Raw genomic sequence first — 20,407 nt, 5'->3', positions numbered from 1 at the left:
CCCCCCATACACACCTCTAATGCTTTTTCGACCCCTGGGACTAAAACTGTAGTGATACATTTAATTCCAATTCTCTTATCTTTCTCATCCACTTTGACTTTGTACACAATTAGATTCTCTTCTTTTCATTGGAAGGAAAACAGAATAAAAATACGTTCAATTATGCTGAATATGCGCTTTCACTAGGGCAAATTCCCAGTGTTGACTTTTAATCGAATAAGATGAGACATGCAAGACATTGTAAATAATGTATTTCAGAAATTATTATACGAGGAAATTATATTTTCGGCACATGTTCCAAAAAAAATAAAGCATTTGTTTGTATGTCATGAACCCGTTGCCTATTATCCCTGAATTCTTCATTTTTCTCTGCATAAAACTCTCATTAAGCCCAAACAACCTTTCCAGAAACTTTGAAATAAATGGGAAAAATTTTCCACAGCGGAAAGGCCAATAATTATAATTTATGTACGTGAGAATAAGCATCACGTGTTTTTTACGTAATAAAAAAATTGGAAAAGTTCGCACAGAGTGAGAGAAAAAAAAATAACAAAAGGTGCATGAAATCTTCCACAATGCATCTCCCATTACGCAAGAAAAAAAGAAGATTGAAGGAAATCTCTGAGAGATACGTGTGCGACTAGACTTACCGACACATGTGGCAACGAGCCAAATAGCCAGGAGGTGGCATCCCTTGGTGGTGAACCTGTAAACAGAAAGTAGAGCCAATTGTTGGTTGAATCGAGAATATACTTGTTTCTGGGGTACATATCCCCTAGATGTGTAGAGGGGGCTCTCGTTAAACTAAATTACAGTGGGCGTAACACGACGACTGATAAACTTGGGGTTCCCCATTGTTTTGGCCCGAGACAGGTGACGTAATTGCATTCTGTTTTTGATAAAAATCGAAACAGTTGGTATTGAGCTTGTAAGAACAGTCGAGATAAATTCCAAGTTTTTCCTTTGGCACTTTGTATATATCATAAAAAACACGATAACTGTCTGATATGAAAAGTAATGTTCCCAATTGTACTCTGGTGGCTCCTAATTTCCCTTTCAAATTGAGGAGAACACGCAATCGTGTTTTTTCATCAATGATGAGCAATCAACTCTCATATCTCTCAGGAAGAATGCACCGATGAAATAAAATGAAATTGAAAAAAAAATGATAGAGAGGTTGAACTGTCGCGCGCAATTAAGCTCTGCCCCGAACACAGATCCCGGCTAATTAACGCGTAGGGACATCTATAGGTCGTCGCAGATGGCGTCCACCTCGTTTCACTCGCAAGCTCAACTCGCAAAATATTAATATTTAATAACTCTGAATTCAGAGTAGCTCTATAGTACTTGACTGCGAACGGCCGTTCTTTATATCCACCATTCTCACTTGTCCCAGCGTGTAACAACGCTCGACGTCCCAGTTAGGGTCATTTAATCTTGCTCTAATTATTCTCACCGAGTACCTTGCCCACTCTATCGTGTGTGAATCGTAATTCTTGTAACTCTTCCACCAACACATTTCACCCTTTCCGGCAAAAAAAAAAAAAAAATTATTACCTACGTTAAAGTGGCTTTGGTCAGCGTCACTCGAATTTAATTGACACCAATTAGCCGGGCTCAACAACGAGCGTAAAAAACTTTTAATGTCGCTTTCCGACTTTTTTTCAACTGGTGCTTGAAAAATGCCAACTTATTCATTACTTTTTTTTGATAATGTTTCGTTCACCGACCTAAGTTGTCAAATTCTTGCAATCATTGCAATCACGATAAGTCAAATCGTCTGGATTCATTGGAAGCATCAAATTGGGGAGGAAGCACAATTTTCATGAATTTTCCTTGATAAACTAGATGTTGCTCGAGTATCAGCCTGGATTATAAATTCACATCTGATTTTCAACATCTTCATCTCCTGCGGTGCTTGGATTTATTATCATTTTAAGCGGTTTAGCGTACAGACGAGAGAAACTTAAGCCGGTAAAGCTCGTCGAGGAATACCCTCATGTTGAGACGAAAGGTACGATATATATGGCTGCACCATATCCAATTCCATCAGCATTCTGGTTCACTTAATTCCCGTGTAGCTACTATATCATGCACAATTAACCTGAAATACTGAATGAGAATGATGAGGTGGAGATATATAACGGATTGAAAAAGCAAGACAATCCCCTTCTGTACCTTGCTTAATCTCCCGACGAATTCGATTGAAATGCTCCATCACAACTCGATAACGTCGCAAGGGTAATTCGGCCGTTCTGCAGTGGTAAGTCACCAGCAGAGAATCACTGGACGTACCATTCAACTCCAAACGATTCAATTTAATCCTCTCTCGCTCTCTCCGACCGAAATTCGACGATTAATTTCGCCTCTTCTATCAAAATACCATCCGGATTTCATCCCTTAATCTCTACGGCAAACTCATGATTTAGGAGATCTATTAATTCCCTTTTCAATGGCGAAAAAAAATCACCATACTAATTTGAGACTTATGAACGACGGATTGCAATAACTTGGCAATATTTAGCGATATCATGCAAAATGAAATACAATTTTGCATTAAACCGCTTCGGCAAGTATGAAAAGACAGTCTCATCCTTCACTTGAACCTTTTTAAATCCATAATGTGCACATTATGTTGAACCATTGAATGCTTGCCTCCAAACGTCAATACCTCATGCTGCAAACACGAGTCCACTCCGGCGTCTAACCCATCCCCCATCCCCCAACCCCTTTTTCGAGTCCTCATTTCACTTTGGGCTTTAATATTCGACCACAGAGATTGGTTTCCCTCTCTTGGGCCAGTTTCCGACGTATTCCGCGAGTGAACATCCAAATCCGATATTTTCATTTCCCTCCCGACGAGTTATCTCCATCTCCCTTCCTCATTACATTCAAAACCCCCCTACCTAAGCAGTACATTCTACTCTATTTTCCGTTTCTCTCCGTCCCTTTCCCTTTTGCCCCTTTCATACATAACATGGTTCTCGTTTGGTAAACTCCACATTCAACTTTTACTTGAATCTCCTGATTTAGAAACTTTCCAATGCCAATTTATTTTCAAGGGTCCATCAAAAGTCGAAAAAACTTTTTCTCAATTATTCAGGGGAAGATTGGACGACGTTTCCTTTCTTTGACGTGACTTCCTTTTTTCAATGGGGGCAAATGAGTTATGACCATGATTATTATTTACTACCTTAAGTTCAACACATGATAATTATGCATTTTCAAAATATATCTAAGCGCCCATTAGTCTGGAATACAATAAATTGAATAAAAACTAATCAAAGTTATAAAACTCCATCACAATAAATCGAATTGAATGAACATCCAGCAAGTTTAATAGAGTGATAAAGAAGTTTCTCACAGTGAAATAAAAATAACACGTTATATACCAAGTATATAGAAGCAATGCAGTTTTAACAGTTAATTTTATGTAATCGTTGAAGTTTTAGGAGCCCTCAAAAAGTGCACTAACGAGCTTTCAGCCACTATTGTTACGTTTATTACAAAAGTTTTATTTTTTCACTCTTTGTTTTCCAATGTTGCTACTTCCACTGCGTTTCAAGTTTTTCCTTGTATCAAGAACCACGTTCTTACGAAATCACCATTGCCTTTAAAGTTATCAAGTTTATTAAGAACTTTCTTTTCTCCCGTCAACAACATCTCTCACTTGAGTTTGAAAACAAAGATTGATACTTCTACTGATGGAAAGATGAAATCTTGTCAAGTGCTCCAGGCATCTGGATGCGTCAAATATCATTTTTCTGAAAATCTCTCCCCACAAAAGAAAAAGTTGGCATATTTTACCAGTAAAATCCCCCGGCGTTGAATAATCCTCAAAATTTTGAATCACAAATGGATGAGGATAGTGCACACTGATTCTCCGCGTCTTTATCAGAAATCACAATAGAATTTCATGTTCCAAGTCTTGCGCCACCCGCCAAAACCTCATCAGCGATGCGCGCAGAGCATCCGAGAAACTCATTAACAAAACGTTTTTTGCATCAAACTACCTCCTACCCCTTTGGCTGGCTAGAGTCATTCACCTCTATTATGGTGGGATATCGGTAAAATGTCGACGTGACAGGAAGCAACCGAGCGTTGTACATGAATGTAATATCCGTTAATCCTTCATGTAAAACGCATTTGGGCAAGAAACGTGACGCATGGGAGAAGTCAAAGGAGTGCACTCTGTCTCAATGTACACAAAATCCTCTGGAATACTCTCTAGTAGCAACGATAATCGAGACCGCGAATATCAGTGCCAACTTTCTTACCCAAAGTTTTCGGACTGTATTGGACGATCGTAAAAACACGGGGAAAGAGGGCAAAGAAGGAGAGACGAGTAAACTTTTGTGGGACTTTTCGTTTCCATGCGAAGCTAAAAATCCGAGAGGAAAGATTCAGATTGTAAGGAATGTCGAGAAAAGTGAGGACACAATGGAAACAACCCAGGTAGGAATTGACGATAGAAACAGGACTCGTCAAGCCTTGGAGCAAGGCTTGGAAATGCGCAACCAAGGCTGGAGCTCAGCCTTGCATCAGCCCTCCTTCAGCCCCAAAATGATAACCTCGTTTCAGACTTAGTCTATAAGGCTTGAACAATGCTTGGCGCCAAGGCTTGGTCCTTGAATTACAAAATTTTGAAGGCTCTTCTTTCAAATAAATCATATCAATGTTTACGGATGTGTTCAAATAATTTCTTATTGCTTCATAACCCCTTTTATGAATCCAGAGCAACTTATGAAAAAGACTGACGGGACTATGTATAGTTCCTCGTATGAAATTTTTTTTTTATTTCTGCATTTCTGGGGCAAGTGAGGGACGCAGTGGTATTAGGCGGGCCAGGAAATACAGAATCAACGTTCACTCGGCGGAAAAATTCGATTTTGGCGAAAGTCGACTTTCCCCCCGAAAAAAACCTCAATATGGCACTTTGGCTCCGGGTGAAAAAAAAAATTTATTTCTGCATTTCTGGGGCAAGTGAGGGCCTCAGCGGCATTAGGCGGCCCAGAAAATACAGAATCGACGTTCACTCGGCGGAAATATTCGATTTTGGCGAAAGTCGACTTTCCCCCCGAAAAAAGCCCAATTATGGCACTTTGGCTCCGGGTGAAAAAAATTTTTTTTTTATTTCTGCATTTCTGGGGCAAGTGAGGGCCTCAGCGGCATTAGGCGGCCCAGAAAATACAGAATCGACGTTCACTCGGCGGAAATATTCGATTTTGGCGAAAGTCGACTTTCCCCCCGAAAAAAGCCTAAATATGGTGCTTTGGCTGCGGGTGAAAAAAAAAATTTTTTCATTTCTGCATTTCTGTGGCAAGTGAGGGTCTCAGGGGCATTAGGCGGGCCAGAAAATACAGAATCGACGTTCACTCGGCGGAAAAATTCGATTTTTGGCGATTTTTCCACAAAAAATTTTTTTTTCAACATGAAGTATTGACAAACACCAAACGATTCCTACTGGAGTATATTCCTCAGGAATTCCTCAGTGTAGTAGGGTGAAAAGATAATTTTTTGCGATTTTTCCACAAAAAAAAATTCTGCTTACATGGGGGAACAAAATAGTAGATACCTAATAGGCTCGTGGGACAGTGATGAATAATTATGCCGCCGTACATAACAAGAACAAAGGCATAATTCTCAACTGAAGAATTTCGTAATTTGCAGGAGAAACGAGAACGTAATGATAATGAAAGTGAATGAAAGTGGTGAGAAGCCCAATGGTGGCCGTAACTCGAAGGAAGATTGAGGAGAGGTGATTGAGAATGGCGTTTGCTATTGAGTCTCTGACAGCCTCTGAACGAGAAGGTACGTATATATACATATAAATAGACGATGAAAGTGGTGCGAAGGGGTGAGAAGAAAAGGCGAGCATTTAATTTGAATCAAGTCTTTGTTGAGAGGTGCGCACGAGTCTCACAGCAAGTGCCCCCTAGTGACGGCGTCAGAGAAGCTTTCAGGAGATTAGGTAGACTGTTCGAAATAAAATTGTTTCTTTTTCTTATCATTAGTCTCTAACTATTTCCCATTGTGAATTAAGAGTCTTTTTCTCAATTAAATGAAGAGAAGAAAAAATTCTCCTTCCAATGATTCTTTGCATTTCATGAGAATCGTCACAAACACATTCCAATAATCATTATGAAGATAATAATACTAATTCGTTTATTAATTCGAAACAATGCAAACAATTCCAAATCCCCTGAAATGTTGACCAGAGATGGATCGATATAATGGCAGTATCAAAGTTACCGAGCAAATATCAACAAACGTATACCACGTATAAAACTCATGTTGAATGTACACAGAACACCGGGGAGAGAGGGTATTTTTAAGCAGTAGTTGTACGGTGTTAATTTCCCGAGCAATTTGCTTCGATACCCCAGCAACTTGATTAATTCTGCTGCTGCAATCGGCATAGTGTAATGATTGCAACCCTCCCCTGCCTCTCCGATTCGCCGTGCACCCCTCGATCCTCTCTCCCCCGTGGCTAACCGAGCTAATGAGACAAGAATCGAATCGAATCAATTGGAAACCTTCATAAGAATGAGCCATTTTGTATTTCCTCTTGTACAATTTGTTGAGATGTAACATAATATGTTGGCATTTTCCAATTCCGTAAAAAAAAAAATTGAAAGACAATTTTCCCCGAGTTCCATTGAGAACTATTGGAAAAGGTCGAGCGTAAAAATTGAGGTAAAGCCATCTCGTGCGTGATGTGGAACGAAACGGATCGTGAAATTCGACAGTGTCGAGAAACCGCTCCTAGCCACAGTATAGAGAGAAAATCCCGAGGGCTTATTACGTGGTCTCTGCGGAAACCGAATTACGTGTGCGATCGTGCCAGCAAACAAGGGAAAAATATTGGAATGAATGTGGCAAATTTTCTCGTATTAACTTCGCATTGAGTGAATGGTTGGCGTATCAAAAAAATAAATGAAATTGCACAGTCAAAATGTTAATTTTAATAGGATAGTACCTTTGTACAGAGGTATAGTCTCCATCCGAAATCTTCAGTTACCAACAATAAAGAGAACAAAGGGAAAAAGCTTAACGAAGGATGATGGAAAACCCATGACGGTTCTCGAGGTAATGCTCAACTATAGGCGACTCGTTTCACTATTCATTATCCTAGTCATAGTAGAGAGAGGTGGACAGGCCAGGGGAAGGAATATAAGCGTTTTAGTGGGCCTTTTCCGTACATTTCACCGAAATCCAACATACAGGGCACGCAAGTCCTGAGTGCTTTTATCGTGCCGCCGCAGCCCCTATGCCGTATATTTACCCCTTATCCTCACTTTGTTGGAAAATACCTCAATGGCCGATAGAGGGATCAAGAGCATTTGATGGTGAAAAAAGCAAAAAATTATTTTGCTCTTTAGATCTCCGCATTTCTCTCATTTTGACTGAAAGAATTAATTTTTTACATACTCGATACCAAAGGGGGGTCTTTCACCTTTTCACTCCCTTCCACTTTATATTTTCACATTTTTTTGCAGGGAAAAATGTATTTGGGATGTTCGTTTTTCAATTTAGTCCGGGGATAAACCCCAGACTGTACTAAAAGAGAATATTCAGAGTGGTTAGACGGATAGTAAACGTAAATGTCGACGTTTGGGGATTGTAGAGATAACGCGCGAACTGAGAGAGGTATAAAGTGCACGGGCACGTGCGGATTTGCAAATGTTATCGTAGAGAAGAGTAAATTCGGATGAAAATTTTAAAATAAAGGGACAATACCACTGAATGTTCTCATTTATCAGTTGCTAGTCAATATCTCGTCATTGATTGCAATAGTGAAATTTTCATAGCGAAATTTTCTGTAAACTGATGAATTTTCGTTGCGTTGAATAACGAAATATTTTTACTCAACTGGAACTCAAATTTACCAAAGTGTTATTGAACGTGAATCGACTCTTCATGTGTTTCAACTGCCACTTGACAAATATTTATATTCCAAAGAGCAATGAAAATGTAAAAATTGAATCAATCCAAACTGAACCATCAACATGCCGCTAGTAATCAGTCACTTCCGCCTAACGAACTTAGAGTTTAAAGTTGAAGCAGCATTTACCAGTAAAAGCGGATTAACGTACTCGCACGCATGCACGAGTGCAAATAAACCTCTAGATTTTGTCGAAAATTCCTGGAGAGCGTACAGAGACCGCGAAAGAGAGGGCGGGAGTTGGAGAAAACGTGACTTGGGCAACTCTCGGCATACCGGGACTTTTGGGTTGTAAACATAACAGACTCCGGGCAGTTTTGCTCCCCTGCTACATAACATTTTCACTCGTTTTCATATATGTATATACGTATCTTCTCCTCCCAGCCACTGGAAAACGTTTAAACCGAGCCAACGCCGACCATAATGTACGCCATCGATTTTCGCGAGGTTGTGAGGGTAATACCAAACCGAATTTATGTACGTGTGGAGCGCGTGTGGAACATTACGCGCACGGCTGTGCTGTGAATTATATTGGCATCTTCTATTCCGTATAAAGCCGAAATTTACCAAATTGATATAACTTGCAGGCATGTAACGCCATGGGGAATTCACCGAGTATGATGCCTGCTGCCATTATGCCTTTTAATAGCATCCATTAATGGCTTTTTGGGGAACTCAGCCAGTGAGTGCAGGGGGCGAGATGAAAGCAAATTAGTTTCATAAAATTCTACCGAGTGATTTTATTCATTATCGTTTATGCCACTCGGCCTTTCAATGCATGCCAAAATTACAGAGGAAAAAAATTATTCCACACGCAGAATAATATATTTCTTCTTTGAGACGTCGATCTTTGAGAAACTGGAGGTTTCAAATGGTTTCATTAAAAATATGGACAAATTCCACACTTTCCCGATAAAGACCAATGGAGAGACGAGTTGGAGGTGTGCAATTTTCAGATCAATGGTATACTTTCTCAACTTGTTAAATATCTTTTCCTCTCTGCTAAATCATAAAATGAATCCCCTTCCCTTAATAATTCATCCAGGCTTACGAAACCAGACTCTACTTCCTGAGTGAATCTTGACTATAACCATCTTGCTATCATTGATTTTAATCTCAAACCTGCGAAAGTAATGAACAGGTTCTTCCTGGAGCTTTGAATAATTTCCAGAGAGTATCTCATCTTTTTTACCAACTAAACGTCTTATTCACGGAGCATATGAGTCTCGATATCAGTGGTGGCTGAGAGACTCACCACGTCGAACGGCTTACCACGTGTAATCGCCGTAATTAAATTTAACCCCTCCCCAAAGTGGTCTTGCTTCCCGAGTATTAATGCAACTCCAACTCGTTCTCACTAATTTCACTGCATGCGCAAGCAGTATTTTGTATGTACGCCACAATCTAACCCAAATATACATGAAGACCAAGGGTTTGTTGAAAGAGGATTTTCGATGTGAATTTGGCAATAATTTTAATTGAAACATCATGATTGCATTGATGAAAACCTAAAAAGAAAAGAAATTGTCCCATAGGAGAAAAAATAAATATCCGTATCATCAATTCCCCGAGGAGTATTTCACATTTATTTTCCTTTTTCTTCCGTGTCAAATCAATTGATCGTTAGATGGGAAGAAAATGTCATATTTTGTCTCAATATCTCGAGGAAAGATGACGCAAGCCCAATAATGACAATATTTCCGGTATTTTTTTCTCTCCTGCGAACGCACCAGAATTCCAGTTTTTTTCTTTTTTTTTCTTTCTCATAACGACATGGAATAATGGAATAAAGAGCAAGGAATTCGCTTCCTACGGGCTCGATCGACATCCGGGGTGGTATCCCGGCTGCCCTCCCAATCCACCTTACACATTCAAGACGCTACCCCACCTTGACTCCTCCACAACGAAATAGCGGGCTTTCCGCTTAGTAGCACACGGTATAGCATTCCATCCAACTTCACCAAGATATCTACCTAGCATAGGATGCTGTACCAATCGGCGAGCAGAACGATAAGACGCTCTCGTATCGATAATGGTCCTGAGGACGAGGATCGAGGAAGCTGGAGAGATTGAAGGATGAGTGGAAATGGCATTCAACCCTTAATAAAGCTCCATCGATGTGCACTGAGGCCACCCCAAATTGGCCCCACCTTTCCCAAAAGAGCCGCCCCATGAATCATTCATAATTGAATTATCTGAATTATAAACCACCGATTACTGGACAATGCTAAAACCAATTCTGGGAAAGTTTCAGATGAATAAATTTCTCGAGAGTATTTGTGCACTAGCGTGTTGAGAGTCAGTTAGATTTAATTGGGAATTGAATTAGCGGAAGCCGGCAAGGGGATTGGATTCTATGTCTCAATTCAAATCAGTTGTTTCAGGCTAACTAATTTTGGGATTAACTTGAGATTCGTGCAGTGAAGAACTATACAATTTGAAGGAAATGGGGTTTCTTGAAAACTTTTTTTAAATTATACCTCAGGTGTGTGAAGCTAAATACAACCAATCATTCTTCATTCAAGTTAATTGAACTTTAAGATCATGTCGTACGTTACAGAAATACGGCGTCAGCCCTCTGATAAACGATCGAATTTGCCAGCAATGAAATGGTCATAAACCAATAGTAGAATACTCAGGCTCCAAAGTTTGGTGAAATGGCCTTTGCAAGAAAGGTCAAAATACCCAATTGCTAACAGCCGATGTGCACTGGAGCTAGAGGAAGAGGAGCGACCAAAGCTAACTATTTTCCATGCAGACTCGGACAGCCTCGTCTGCACACTGCGAAGGGACAACTGTTGGCACAAGGGGAAGTCGTTTGAAACATCTGTCGCAGGGGTTTAGGACGGCAAGTGCAAAGTGAGATAGAGTTGGGGATGAGAGTCAGTCAGTTATGTGTATGTGGTGAATTTCCAGGGGGGAATGATTCCCAGGTTGTGAAGGTAATTCTGGTGTGGAAGTAATGAGTGAGGAAGTTGCAGTTGAAATTTCCTCACAGCAGAGTCACTAACATCTTTCTCTCTCTCTCTCTCTCTCTGTGTGATCCCAAGGATAGTTACGAACAAGACGATTCTATCCAAATTTATAGATGCCGTTGCCATAAAAATGACACGCTGTAATCAGGTGAACTCAATGGCATTTTGTAGGTGCCCTTCAAACAAAGGAACGACAAATTCTTCAAGTCTTCTCTTGAAATAAATATAATCCCCAATAAATCATACTCCAACCCCATTACCATCTCCCCAAGCTAAAACTAGTTTCCCTCTAGAGGCTGTGCAATGAGCATCATCAATAACTGAAATTGCAAGTAGACTCTGATATGATTAAGTNACACTCTCTCTCTCTCTCTCTCTCTCTCTCTCTCTCTCTCTCTCTCTCTCTCTCTCTCTCTGTGATCCCAAGGATAGTTACGAACAAAACGATTCTATCCAAATTTATAGATGCCGTTGCCATAAAAATGACACGCTGTAATCAGGTGAACTCAATGGCATTTTGTAGGTGCCCTTCAAACAAAGGAACGACAAATTCTTCAAGTCTTCTCTTGAAATAAATATAATCCCCAATAAATCATACTCCAACCCCATTACCATCTCCCCAAGCTAAAACTAGTTTCCCTCTAGAGGCTGTGCAATGAGCATCATCAATAACTGAAATTGCAAGTAGACTCTGATATGATTAAGTACATCTCCGTAAATTTGTATTTCTCCATAGTACAATTCAACTCGTATATAAGACCTCTTGAAACGACATTTTCATTCTTACCGGTGTGCAGGCACACTACAGAACCCTCAACTCCCCTCAAATTTACATCTGTTCCACTTTGGTGATCCTCCCTCCCTTCGTTGCACAAAGTATATATTCAGTGGCTCTTCCCACGAACCCGTACATACAACCAATCCTAGAGTTGTAACTGCACTGTTCGTCAGTGGAGGAAAGTCGGGTATATCCAACTTGCTCAAGTACAACGACAGCTAGGATGAGGAAGGTGGATAGTCACGTATACACTCCACTTACTTGTCTACCCCTCAGCAGTTGGCCCGTACATTCGAAAAGTCATCTCAAAGGTTTCAAAAAAGAAAGTTGACCAAAAAAGAGGACGAAAAAAAAATTGTAAATAAAATTGCATTTTTTTTTGCTACGCCTTTGGTGCCTTTGATGTAAATAAAAGGACAGAGTGGATGGTGAGATGGATGAGACGTCGGTTGTCTGTCTACGGAAAAGTAGAATATTTTATCGCAACTCGGTCACACGGTGTCAGACCAGTGGAGAACCTGGGTCGAATTCGATTGGCATATAGTCATTTGAGTTTACTCTTCTTCTCCCTGTTGGCTCGTGTTCATTCTCGATATCGACGTATCCCATCCCCATGCCAGTGGGATGAAATTGCCGTCTTGGGAAATTTCTGGGCGCTCCATTTGTGCCAACAGGTGAAACATGTCGGCTCGCAATAAATAAGTGATGAGGGATTAATGGATTATTTATAGAGAGTGAGGTGAGATATTGGGATTATCAATTTTTTCATGTTTTTTAAATTTTCGATGTTGGAGGAGTGTCGAGTATTCCGGGGGGAACACGAAGCCGAATTTGAATCAATAATTTCCACGGATTACATATGTTTCCCCATGCCTCACTCCCTTCACCAAAATCCAAACTCCTGCCGGGTACTTACATAGTCAGCCCACGATTAGATTTATGGACTTAATGTGCATACATCCATCGCCCACATTAATATCCACAAATGCCCTCAATTGTGTTGGTAATGTAATAAAACAACATTTAACCCCGTTGCGTCATTAAATTCCGCTGGGGGCATTTTGGTATAAAACCATTAATTTTCCAACATGATTAATCAGTTTGTTGATTGAGGGACGTCAAAATTTTGGTTACTCAATTGCTCTCATCGGCATTTAACTGAAAGCATTCCACCGTGTGCCCTTGCTAATCGGAATTTGATTATCGTCGATGAATGCAGAAAGTTAACTGCAACCGTATTCTACGATACGTCGTCAGCAGAATGAAAACTGCATTTACGTGCTTCAGTAAAAGTCATATCATGGGACTTTCTACGTCATTGACACTTGAATTACTTTTTCTATTTCAATGAAATGTAATAATGTTGAACAGATGAGTTTTCAAAATATTCGGCATTATGTTATCTATCTAATAAGTGAATTACACTGCTGTTTTCACATTTTTCCAATTTTTCGGGCTAAAATCTGTATTTTTCCGAATTCAGGAAATATGTAGGAGACATTTTACTCTGAATAATGCTACAACTGGACTACAACAGACAAAGCTCTTCCATCATTGACATCATTTCATTTTTCTCCTCTTCCTTCATTATTTTTCTTCTGTACCTATTTTCCGCTTGTTATTCACTTGAGTTGGGAGCAAACGGGTCAAGTGTACAGAGTATTCACGTGGCTGATATACTTTTTCACGAGGGATTGGAGAGTGTAACAATGAAGAATGCACCTCTCCTGCGTCCTCATTTTTCTTGTCACAAAAATGTCACATTTGACGATGACAAGTTTTCCACAAAAAAATGGTACCTTGTTCCACCTGATGAATGATTGAGTTAATCATCTGATAAAGACTAAATTGGCTGTAAACGTTTGTGTCAAAGAGAATACACTGGACAGTGCCGATGAATCGATCAGAGAGGAGGAAGAGGAGGAGGAGGAGGAGGAGGTGCACACTGTGGGGTTTATCCACAGTGAATGTTCCCGCACACATGTAATATCGAACCGTCGATCCTCGTCTTGTCCGCTCCTCGCTCAGTCTGCCTTGTCAGTTTGCCCGTGGCAGTCGTGTTAACCACACATGATGTGCATCTGCACATAACAACCACCTAGAGAGCCCTTCTCCAAGTACTTCACATAGACAATGGTTTGTCTCTCTGTGGCACAAACGTTTGATTTACAGTCTTCAAGGAATTTCTCATTTTTTCAAGCTGCAGAAGGGGGGCTCGACAGATGAGAACTGTCGGGCTATTGGAGTCAAGATGTATATAGAGTTTCAGGCGTGCAAGAAACTCTAGATATTCATTTCCATGATTTAAGAACATGAAAGAATATCAAAATATTTGCTCACATCTCTATCGACTTAGGGAGAATGCTTTTCCAGGATAACTGTTTACAATTGCAAATTCCAGAATTTCAAATGAGGAATAACAGAAATGCCGTTCCTTGCATTCATGCCCAAGATATTGGAGAAATTAATCACAAGTTGAAAGCTTCCACTGCAGGAATCTTGAATTACATCTCGAGATATGAAGGATCTGAAAGAACCCTCAAGTGTTGAAATATATTAATCAAAAGCTCATCGAGGTCACGACAGGACATAATCAATCGCCGGGCACGTCGCAGCCTCAGCCAATTCGTCTCGAGAACCCGTTATTTTACCGTCGGCGGTGAAGCCGGTTGGTTGGTTGGGCTCCTCATGGTTTTCTAGTCCCTGCGATATATGTAAATGCGCTGGGCGGTTAGATGGACTGACGTACATGATACGAGTTATGTGTCATAGCTGGCTAGCGGTTATATTATTACTACTATACGGCAGATAGGCCAGTGGCATTTTCCTTGCATCGCGTCATAAATTCATATACAGACTCGCCGCACTCACTCTGAATGCTGTATACTGATGTTCATGGTCCAGAGAGATATGAATATCTTAGCTCTTTGATTGCATTTTCCCTCTAGATGAAATTCTTTCCGTACATTTTTCACATGATATTTCCATCTCATAGTTTATTCAATTGAATGGAAAATTCGAGTGGATCCTGCTCTTTCCATATAGAAGGCAAACTCAAATGAGATGTCAACTACTATTGCTTTTTTTTTTCAAATTGGCCAATCAATTGGCCACAAATATCAATTTATAATAATCAATAGTATTGAGTATCAATACAATATATCGTAGGAATTATTTCACCAAGATGACCGTCTGTTTATCGTGGTCGTTGACCCAGACCTCTTCTACTCTTCACTTAACGGATTCATTTCGCGTTCACTCGTAAAAGCATTTCTTACGATTTTCCGGTCGACAACAAGAAATAAATGTACAAGATACACTATCAAATTCACACATAAAGCAATTAGTCAAGATGAAAAAGAATGATGAAAATCCAACAGAACAGGCCGAGAACAATGGGGTTCTTTCAACACGCTTTATCAATCTAATTCACTTTAACAAACAAAATTTCCTTGGAATTGTGGGAATATGGAGGCGTGAGAGAGCCAACGGTGTCTATGCACCAAAAAACAATGGGCAACTCAGTGAGATGTCGGGCCGAGATTGAAGATTACCTCCAGTGATTGGGATAGAACTGCAAAAACCATTCGCCAACTTTCTGTCTCTTTCCCCTGCGTTCTGTTACACCTAAGCCTTTAAAAGGAGGCTTCAACGGATTGTATACAGCATTGCGCCTTGCAGTTTCTATAGTGAGGATTGCGCAATCTGGGTGAATGTAATCGTTGGGTGAATGCTTCCGTACCGGCATTCCTACGTCACTGGTTCCTCCTTTCATTATTCTGTCAACGTGCGCTCATCAGGAAATATTGTTTCTCAATTCTATTCTCTTTACAGATTCAATTCTCCATTCTCAATTGACAAATCAGTCTTGCAAATCAATATCCATCATCAATAAATTAATTAATAACCTAGCTCGAGGAATGCGTAAGAACTTTGAGCATTTCTTTTTCCCCTCGCGAATGGTGGAATTAAATTTAGGAGTTTTAGTCTTATTCATCGTGGCATAGGACTTATCCTTCATGAACGCTATTGTCCCTACACTTTCACCGGCCGTCGGACGACCTTGTTCAACAAAAAACGCAAACCACAGTTGGAGCTGATTAATTCAGCCAAGAGCATTATTCTAGAGCCTGAACATATGCTTTAATACGACATATTAAAGCCTTCATACTCGAAATAACGGGACGTCTGAGGCTGATTAAGCCCGCCTTCCACCTGTTCCTCATTCTACATCACACAGGTCTCGCGGGCATTCCAGAAATGTTTGTTACTTAAATAATGAGTGGAGCTACTCACATTAATCCTGGATCCTTGCCCATCCTCGTCCTCCGATGGCAATAACAATGGGTTATGCTGTATTTTAGCAATTTATTTTGACTTTCATTCAAGTTCACTGAACATTCATTTTACTGCTCACGTTTCCCGGTTCCTCTCAGATGAGAACAAAAAACACGAGAGAATAGGATTTTAGGGGATTTAACCAACGCCCAAGTCCCACACGTGGATCCTGACGGAATGACAGTGTTGTTATTTTTAATTTCAACAATTTCTCAAAATTCACATCAGCTGCCAATCCATGAGTTTTTGCTACACCACTGGGTCACCACAATGAAATTTCACTCGTTGAATGTTTGACACACGGACTATGATATCTGGGGATGCTACCAGGCGTCAGATATCCTGACAACGAAACCGAAATAGACTCCAATTTAATCAACGGATCGTTCACCCCTGCAGTGCCATGTTATCAGTGAATTTGTTGCTAAACGTATTAAACATTGGAGTTGGCCAAAGGGGTTTGTTGATGCTCTTTTATTAATTGTAAATTATCGGGCCTTCGCCAGCTGTGGCAGCTCGCACCGCGTCCTATTCGCGATGCTCGTGAAAGGCAACTGCACTGTTGTGTGCTGGAGAGAACGAGTGGGGGAAACTGTGAACCTTACTGGTTCAGCCTCGGTTGGCTCGTGTCTAACGCCTTGTCAAGTGCTCTCGGTCACTCTCGGTCTCTGTCCGAGATACAGCGTTCCGGGGATACGGCGGCTTGATCCCGGTTTGTGCGGATTTCGGGGTGCGTGGGAGAACAGGGGGCAGCAGCTGGCGGTGAGTCTTTTTATCAGATGGTTTCTTAATTATCGACGGGATGTTCATTTAATCGAGTTCCATTTTCCATGGAAGATCTTGGCATTTTTCTATTGACACTATTCTATGCCACAGTAACGGTGGAGGGTGTGAATAGACACTGGCGACACTGCCATTTTTAAAACAAATTTCTACTTTTTTCAACAACATTATTACGTGCTTTTATCATGTACAAATACTATACTCTAAACTGATAAAATTAATTTGAAATTACATCGAGGTAAAAGAAAATCACTTGAATGCGATGAGTCAAATTATTGTTATGGGTTGGAAGTCATTAAAAACGCAAATTAATTGTAAAATTTAGCTTTATTGTGAAAATGAACTTTTACATATGGCTGGTAATTGTGTTCGTCAATACACGGCGGTTAACCGTAATCTACTAGTGAATGAAAAAACATTAAACTTTATATTTACGTAAAAAGGCAAAAAATGGTAAATAATTCTCCTATAAACTTCAGTACCCTCAGAATCCTCAAAAGAAACATCTCCATCTCACAATGAACTGAATATTAACAGAATATCAAACAAGAACACTCGAATTTGCCTTAGTGATACTCCTTACCATTATACAGAAAGAAAAATTATTTGAGTAACGAATATGATGCTTATGCTATTAAAATCAATGGTCTATACAATTCTTGTTTTGTTCTGTCAGTGAATTTCCCTGATTTTGCTCTTCGAAATTGTTCCGCTGATATTCAATTAGCGAGAATGAGGACGAAAAAAGAAATGACCGAGTGAAAACCCACAAATGAAAAACAAAAAAAAACGAACAATGAATCAAAATGACAAGTTTTCTCCATTAAATTGACCTTTTCGTCTTCATTTTCATAGTTATTAACTCGATCTCTCTAAATTGGTAATGACAAAAATAGACTTTGAAAATAGAACGATCGATTCCAAACGTAAATAATCCTCGGTTATTCTCCCATTCTCTCGTTCACACTCACTTCATTATTCTCATTAATTTCATTTATTATTTATTTCTTTCTTACAAGTTTCTTCCATTATTCTTCATTTCACCTTCACCTTTGGTGAAAAAAAAAAAAAAACCCAGGGATCAAAACATCTCAACTAAATGTTCTATCAATTATCCTCGATTAATTGGAAAAATACCGGAAATTCCAGTTTGAAGAAATAACTTTTGAGTAAATTCTCACGCTTAATTCAAGAAAATGGGAAACGATTGAAGAAAATGAAAATTTTCACCAAATTTTAATTTATTATTGAAGATTTAGTTGTTTGTATTAATGGACCAATTGAGTGAACAATTCAAGCTTTGAAAAAAAGAGGAGAAAAATGTCAGATATCGTCAAATCAGTACTACAAATTAATCCCTTGTGTGCCATACTCATACTTTCGTCTACCATTTTGTTGTTATTTCAATGCTGCGCAAAATTGAAAAAGATAAGACCCCCCCCCCTCGCATTGCCTATTAATTAAATTATATCAATATTTATATAACTATATATATCACGCCTGTCCCATTTGCTCTTTTGTCGTCCCTTCATTTCTTCATTTTTTTAAACGTAGGTACACTTTGTTTTTTCATCAACAATCACTCGCGACATTCTTTTATTTTTACTCTCTCATTTTTCTTCAATGTCATACCCATTACATTTTTAAATCATTGTCCTGCACCCATGAACGCTTTATTCTTGTTTCTTCTCCCTTGTTTAAACTAGAGTCCAGATTATGCTGGTTTCTGAGAGCCCTTCTTTCCAATGAGAGATTTGTGGATATGTGGAATGACACCTGTAAAAGAGATGATAATGAGAATTAATTATTGATGGTGCGTTCGGTAGAGTTGATGGAAGGGGGTCTGTCTTTAATGGTGTGAAAAAGTAAAGGAAACGCACCTCCTCCAGCGATTGTTGCTTTGATCAGACTGTCGAGCTCCTCGTCACCGCGAATGGCCAATTGCAAATGTCTCGGCGTAATACGTTTCACTTTCAAGTCTTTCGATGCGTTACCCGCCAACTCAAGCACCTGCAAACATACAAAAATTCATATGAAACATTTATTTTATGAAAATTGTGTGGGAAATCGGTATTATAGCAATTTAAGGTATATCCTTATAAACCATATTTTTCTTAAAGTTGTCCCCATGTTTTTCGTAGATAATGTTTATAATAGTCCCCATCTTATGAGAAAGCGGTTCTTACGATGTTGTTAAGAAACTAAACCGTGATAGATTGTTAAATTCCGAATACGGTGAATTTTTTGTAAAATTGTGTAATACATAGTTTCTGCAATATTCAACAGCTAAAAAATGAAAATTTCGTGAAAACATTCATTATTTGATTCGAACAGCTATTGTTACCTGCATTAACAACACATGAGAATACAAAAAATTCAATTTTTCTGAGAATTCTGTTACCGAATTTCGATCAAGATATTTGAATACTTAAAAATATATCCATCCAAAAGTGGCGGGAACGGCGACCATATTGTGGCGTCAACAATACGCGTCATCGCAGTGCCCACACACTGTCTCAAGTCCCTCGACCATTCCCGGGGCGTTTCACGACGCCCCCCCCCCCCCCCCCTTCCCCTCGCAGCCCCCTCAACCACCTAACACACATAACCCACCTCAGCCGTAAGGTATTCCAAGATAGCAGCACTATATACTGCCGCCGTGGCACCGACTCGCCCATGGCTGGTTGTTCTGTTTTTCAGATGCCTGTGGATCCTTCCAACTGGGAACTAAAAAAAAAAAAACAAAAAAATCATTTCTTCCTGATCCTTCATCTCCCTAAACAAAAACCTAAAATAATTCTATTAGGATCACAAGATCAGCTGCAAAACGATGAATAATCCATCAATTTCATCTACAAACTGATGTTTTCGTTAAAGCCCTTGAATCATACTATCCATTCCAAAAACATCAATCCGAGGAAGCGTCAGCAGCTTTCAACAATATCGAACCGCCTTGGCCATCCAAGTCCCCGTCTCTCATATTCTTCCCGTTTTAATCACAATTACTGTTGCCTCAAAGCCAACCCCTCATCATGCCCCTGCCCACCCCCCGGTCCCCTAAAAATTTCCAAAACAGCGAGTGTGATGGGCGTTGAAAAAAAATATCGGGAATTTATTTGGAAATGTCGTCGTGGCCGCCGGACTGCGCACGGTATTTCACAAACTCTCGTATCGAACGCCTGGGCTTTGCCGAGAGCTTTGCGAGGTTTATACACGATATTTCATCATTCGACTGGGCTACGCCTATTCTTCATCAACAATTTCCCCTTTATTCATCCCAATTAATTGCCACAATTTAATTAATAATTGTTGCAAAAGCCGAGGGGTTAAGATCGCCCCCAGGGCCTTATCAACTCCAAAAATATATTCCCCACGTTTTCTAAAAAAATTCAATCGCTATCTTATTCCGACTCCCCCTCGAAAAATCATCGAATCATAAAAAGGAAAAAAAAATGTAATGAAAAATTTAATTGCCCAGTGAGTGCCCCCAATTAGGCCCTCGATTGAATTCAAATAGCCACAATGTACCCCCCATAAAAACCACCGAAACAAGGTATATAATAACAAGAATATTGGTGTGGGGGGGGG

The 20,407-nt window shown here is 39.8% G+C and overlaps 2 protein-coding genes across 2 annotated transcripts in view; both read right to left on the bottom strand.

Moving 5' to 3' along the window:
* The window catches only part of LOC107045429 (cadherin-87A), a 37,783-nt gene extending 21,209 nt beyond the window's left edge, over positions 1 to 16,574 (bottom strand). The window contains exons 1-2 of the mRNA XM_015267706.1: positions 15,995 to 16,574; positions 651 to 706 (exon numbers count right to left, since the gene is read on the bottom strand). Coding sequence (XP_015123192.1) covers positions 651 to 706; positions 15,995 to 16,017 — 79 coding nt within the window. The 5' untranslated portion in view covers positions 16,018 to 16,574. The remainder of the gene's footprint in view (positions 1 to 650; positions 707 to 15,994) is intronic.
* Positions 16,575 to 17,127: 553 nt separating this feature from the next.
* Positions 17,128 to 20,407, bottom strand: part of LOC107045457 (histone H2A.V) — a 5,381-nt gene continuing 2,101 nt past the window's right edge. Inside the window, exons 4-5 of the mRNA XM_015267753.1 lie at positions 18,700 to 18,829; positions 17,128 to 18,595 (exon numbers count right to left, since the gene is read on the bottom strand). Of these exons, the coding sequence (XP_015123239.1) occupies positions 18,534 to 18,595; positions 18,700 to 18,829 (192 nt within the window). The 3' untranslated portion in view covers positions 17,128 to 18,533. The remainder of the gene's footprint in view (positions 18,596 to 18,699; positions 18,830 to 20,407) is intronic.

Source organism: Diachasma alloeum, unplaced genomic scaffold (genome assembly GCF_001412515.2).
Source record: "Diachasma alloeum isolate Michigan unplaced genomic scaffold, Dall2.0 Dall_scaffold_00937, whole genome shotgun sequence".
In the NCBI taxonomy this organism is placed as follows: Eukaryota; Metazoa; Arthropoda; class Insecta; order Hymenoptera; family Braconidae; genus Diachasma; species Diachasma alloeum.
This window is presented reverse-complemented; position numbering and strand designations above follow the sequence as displayed.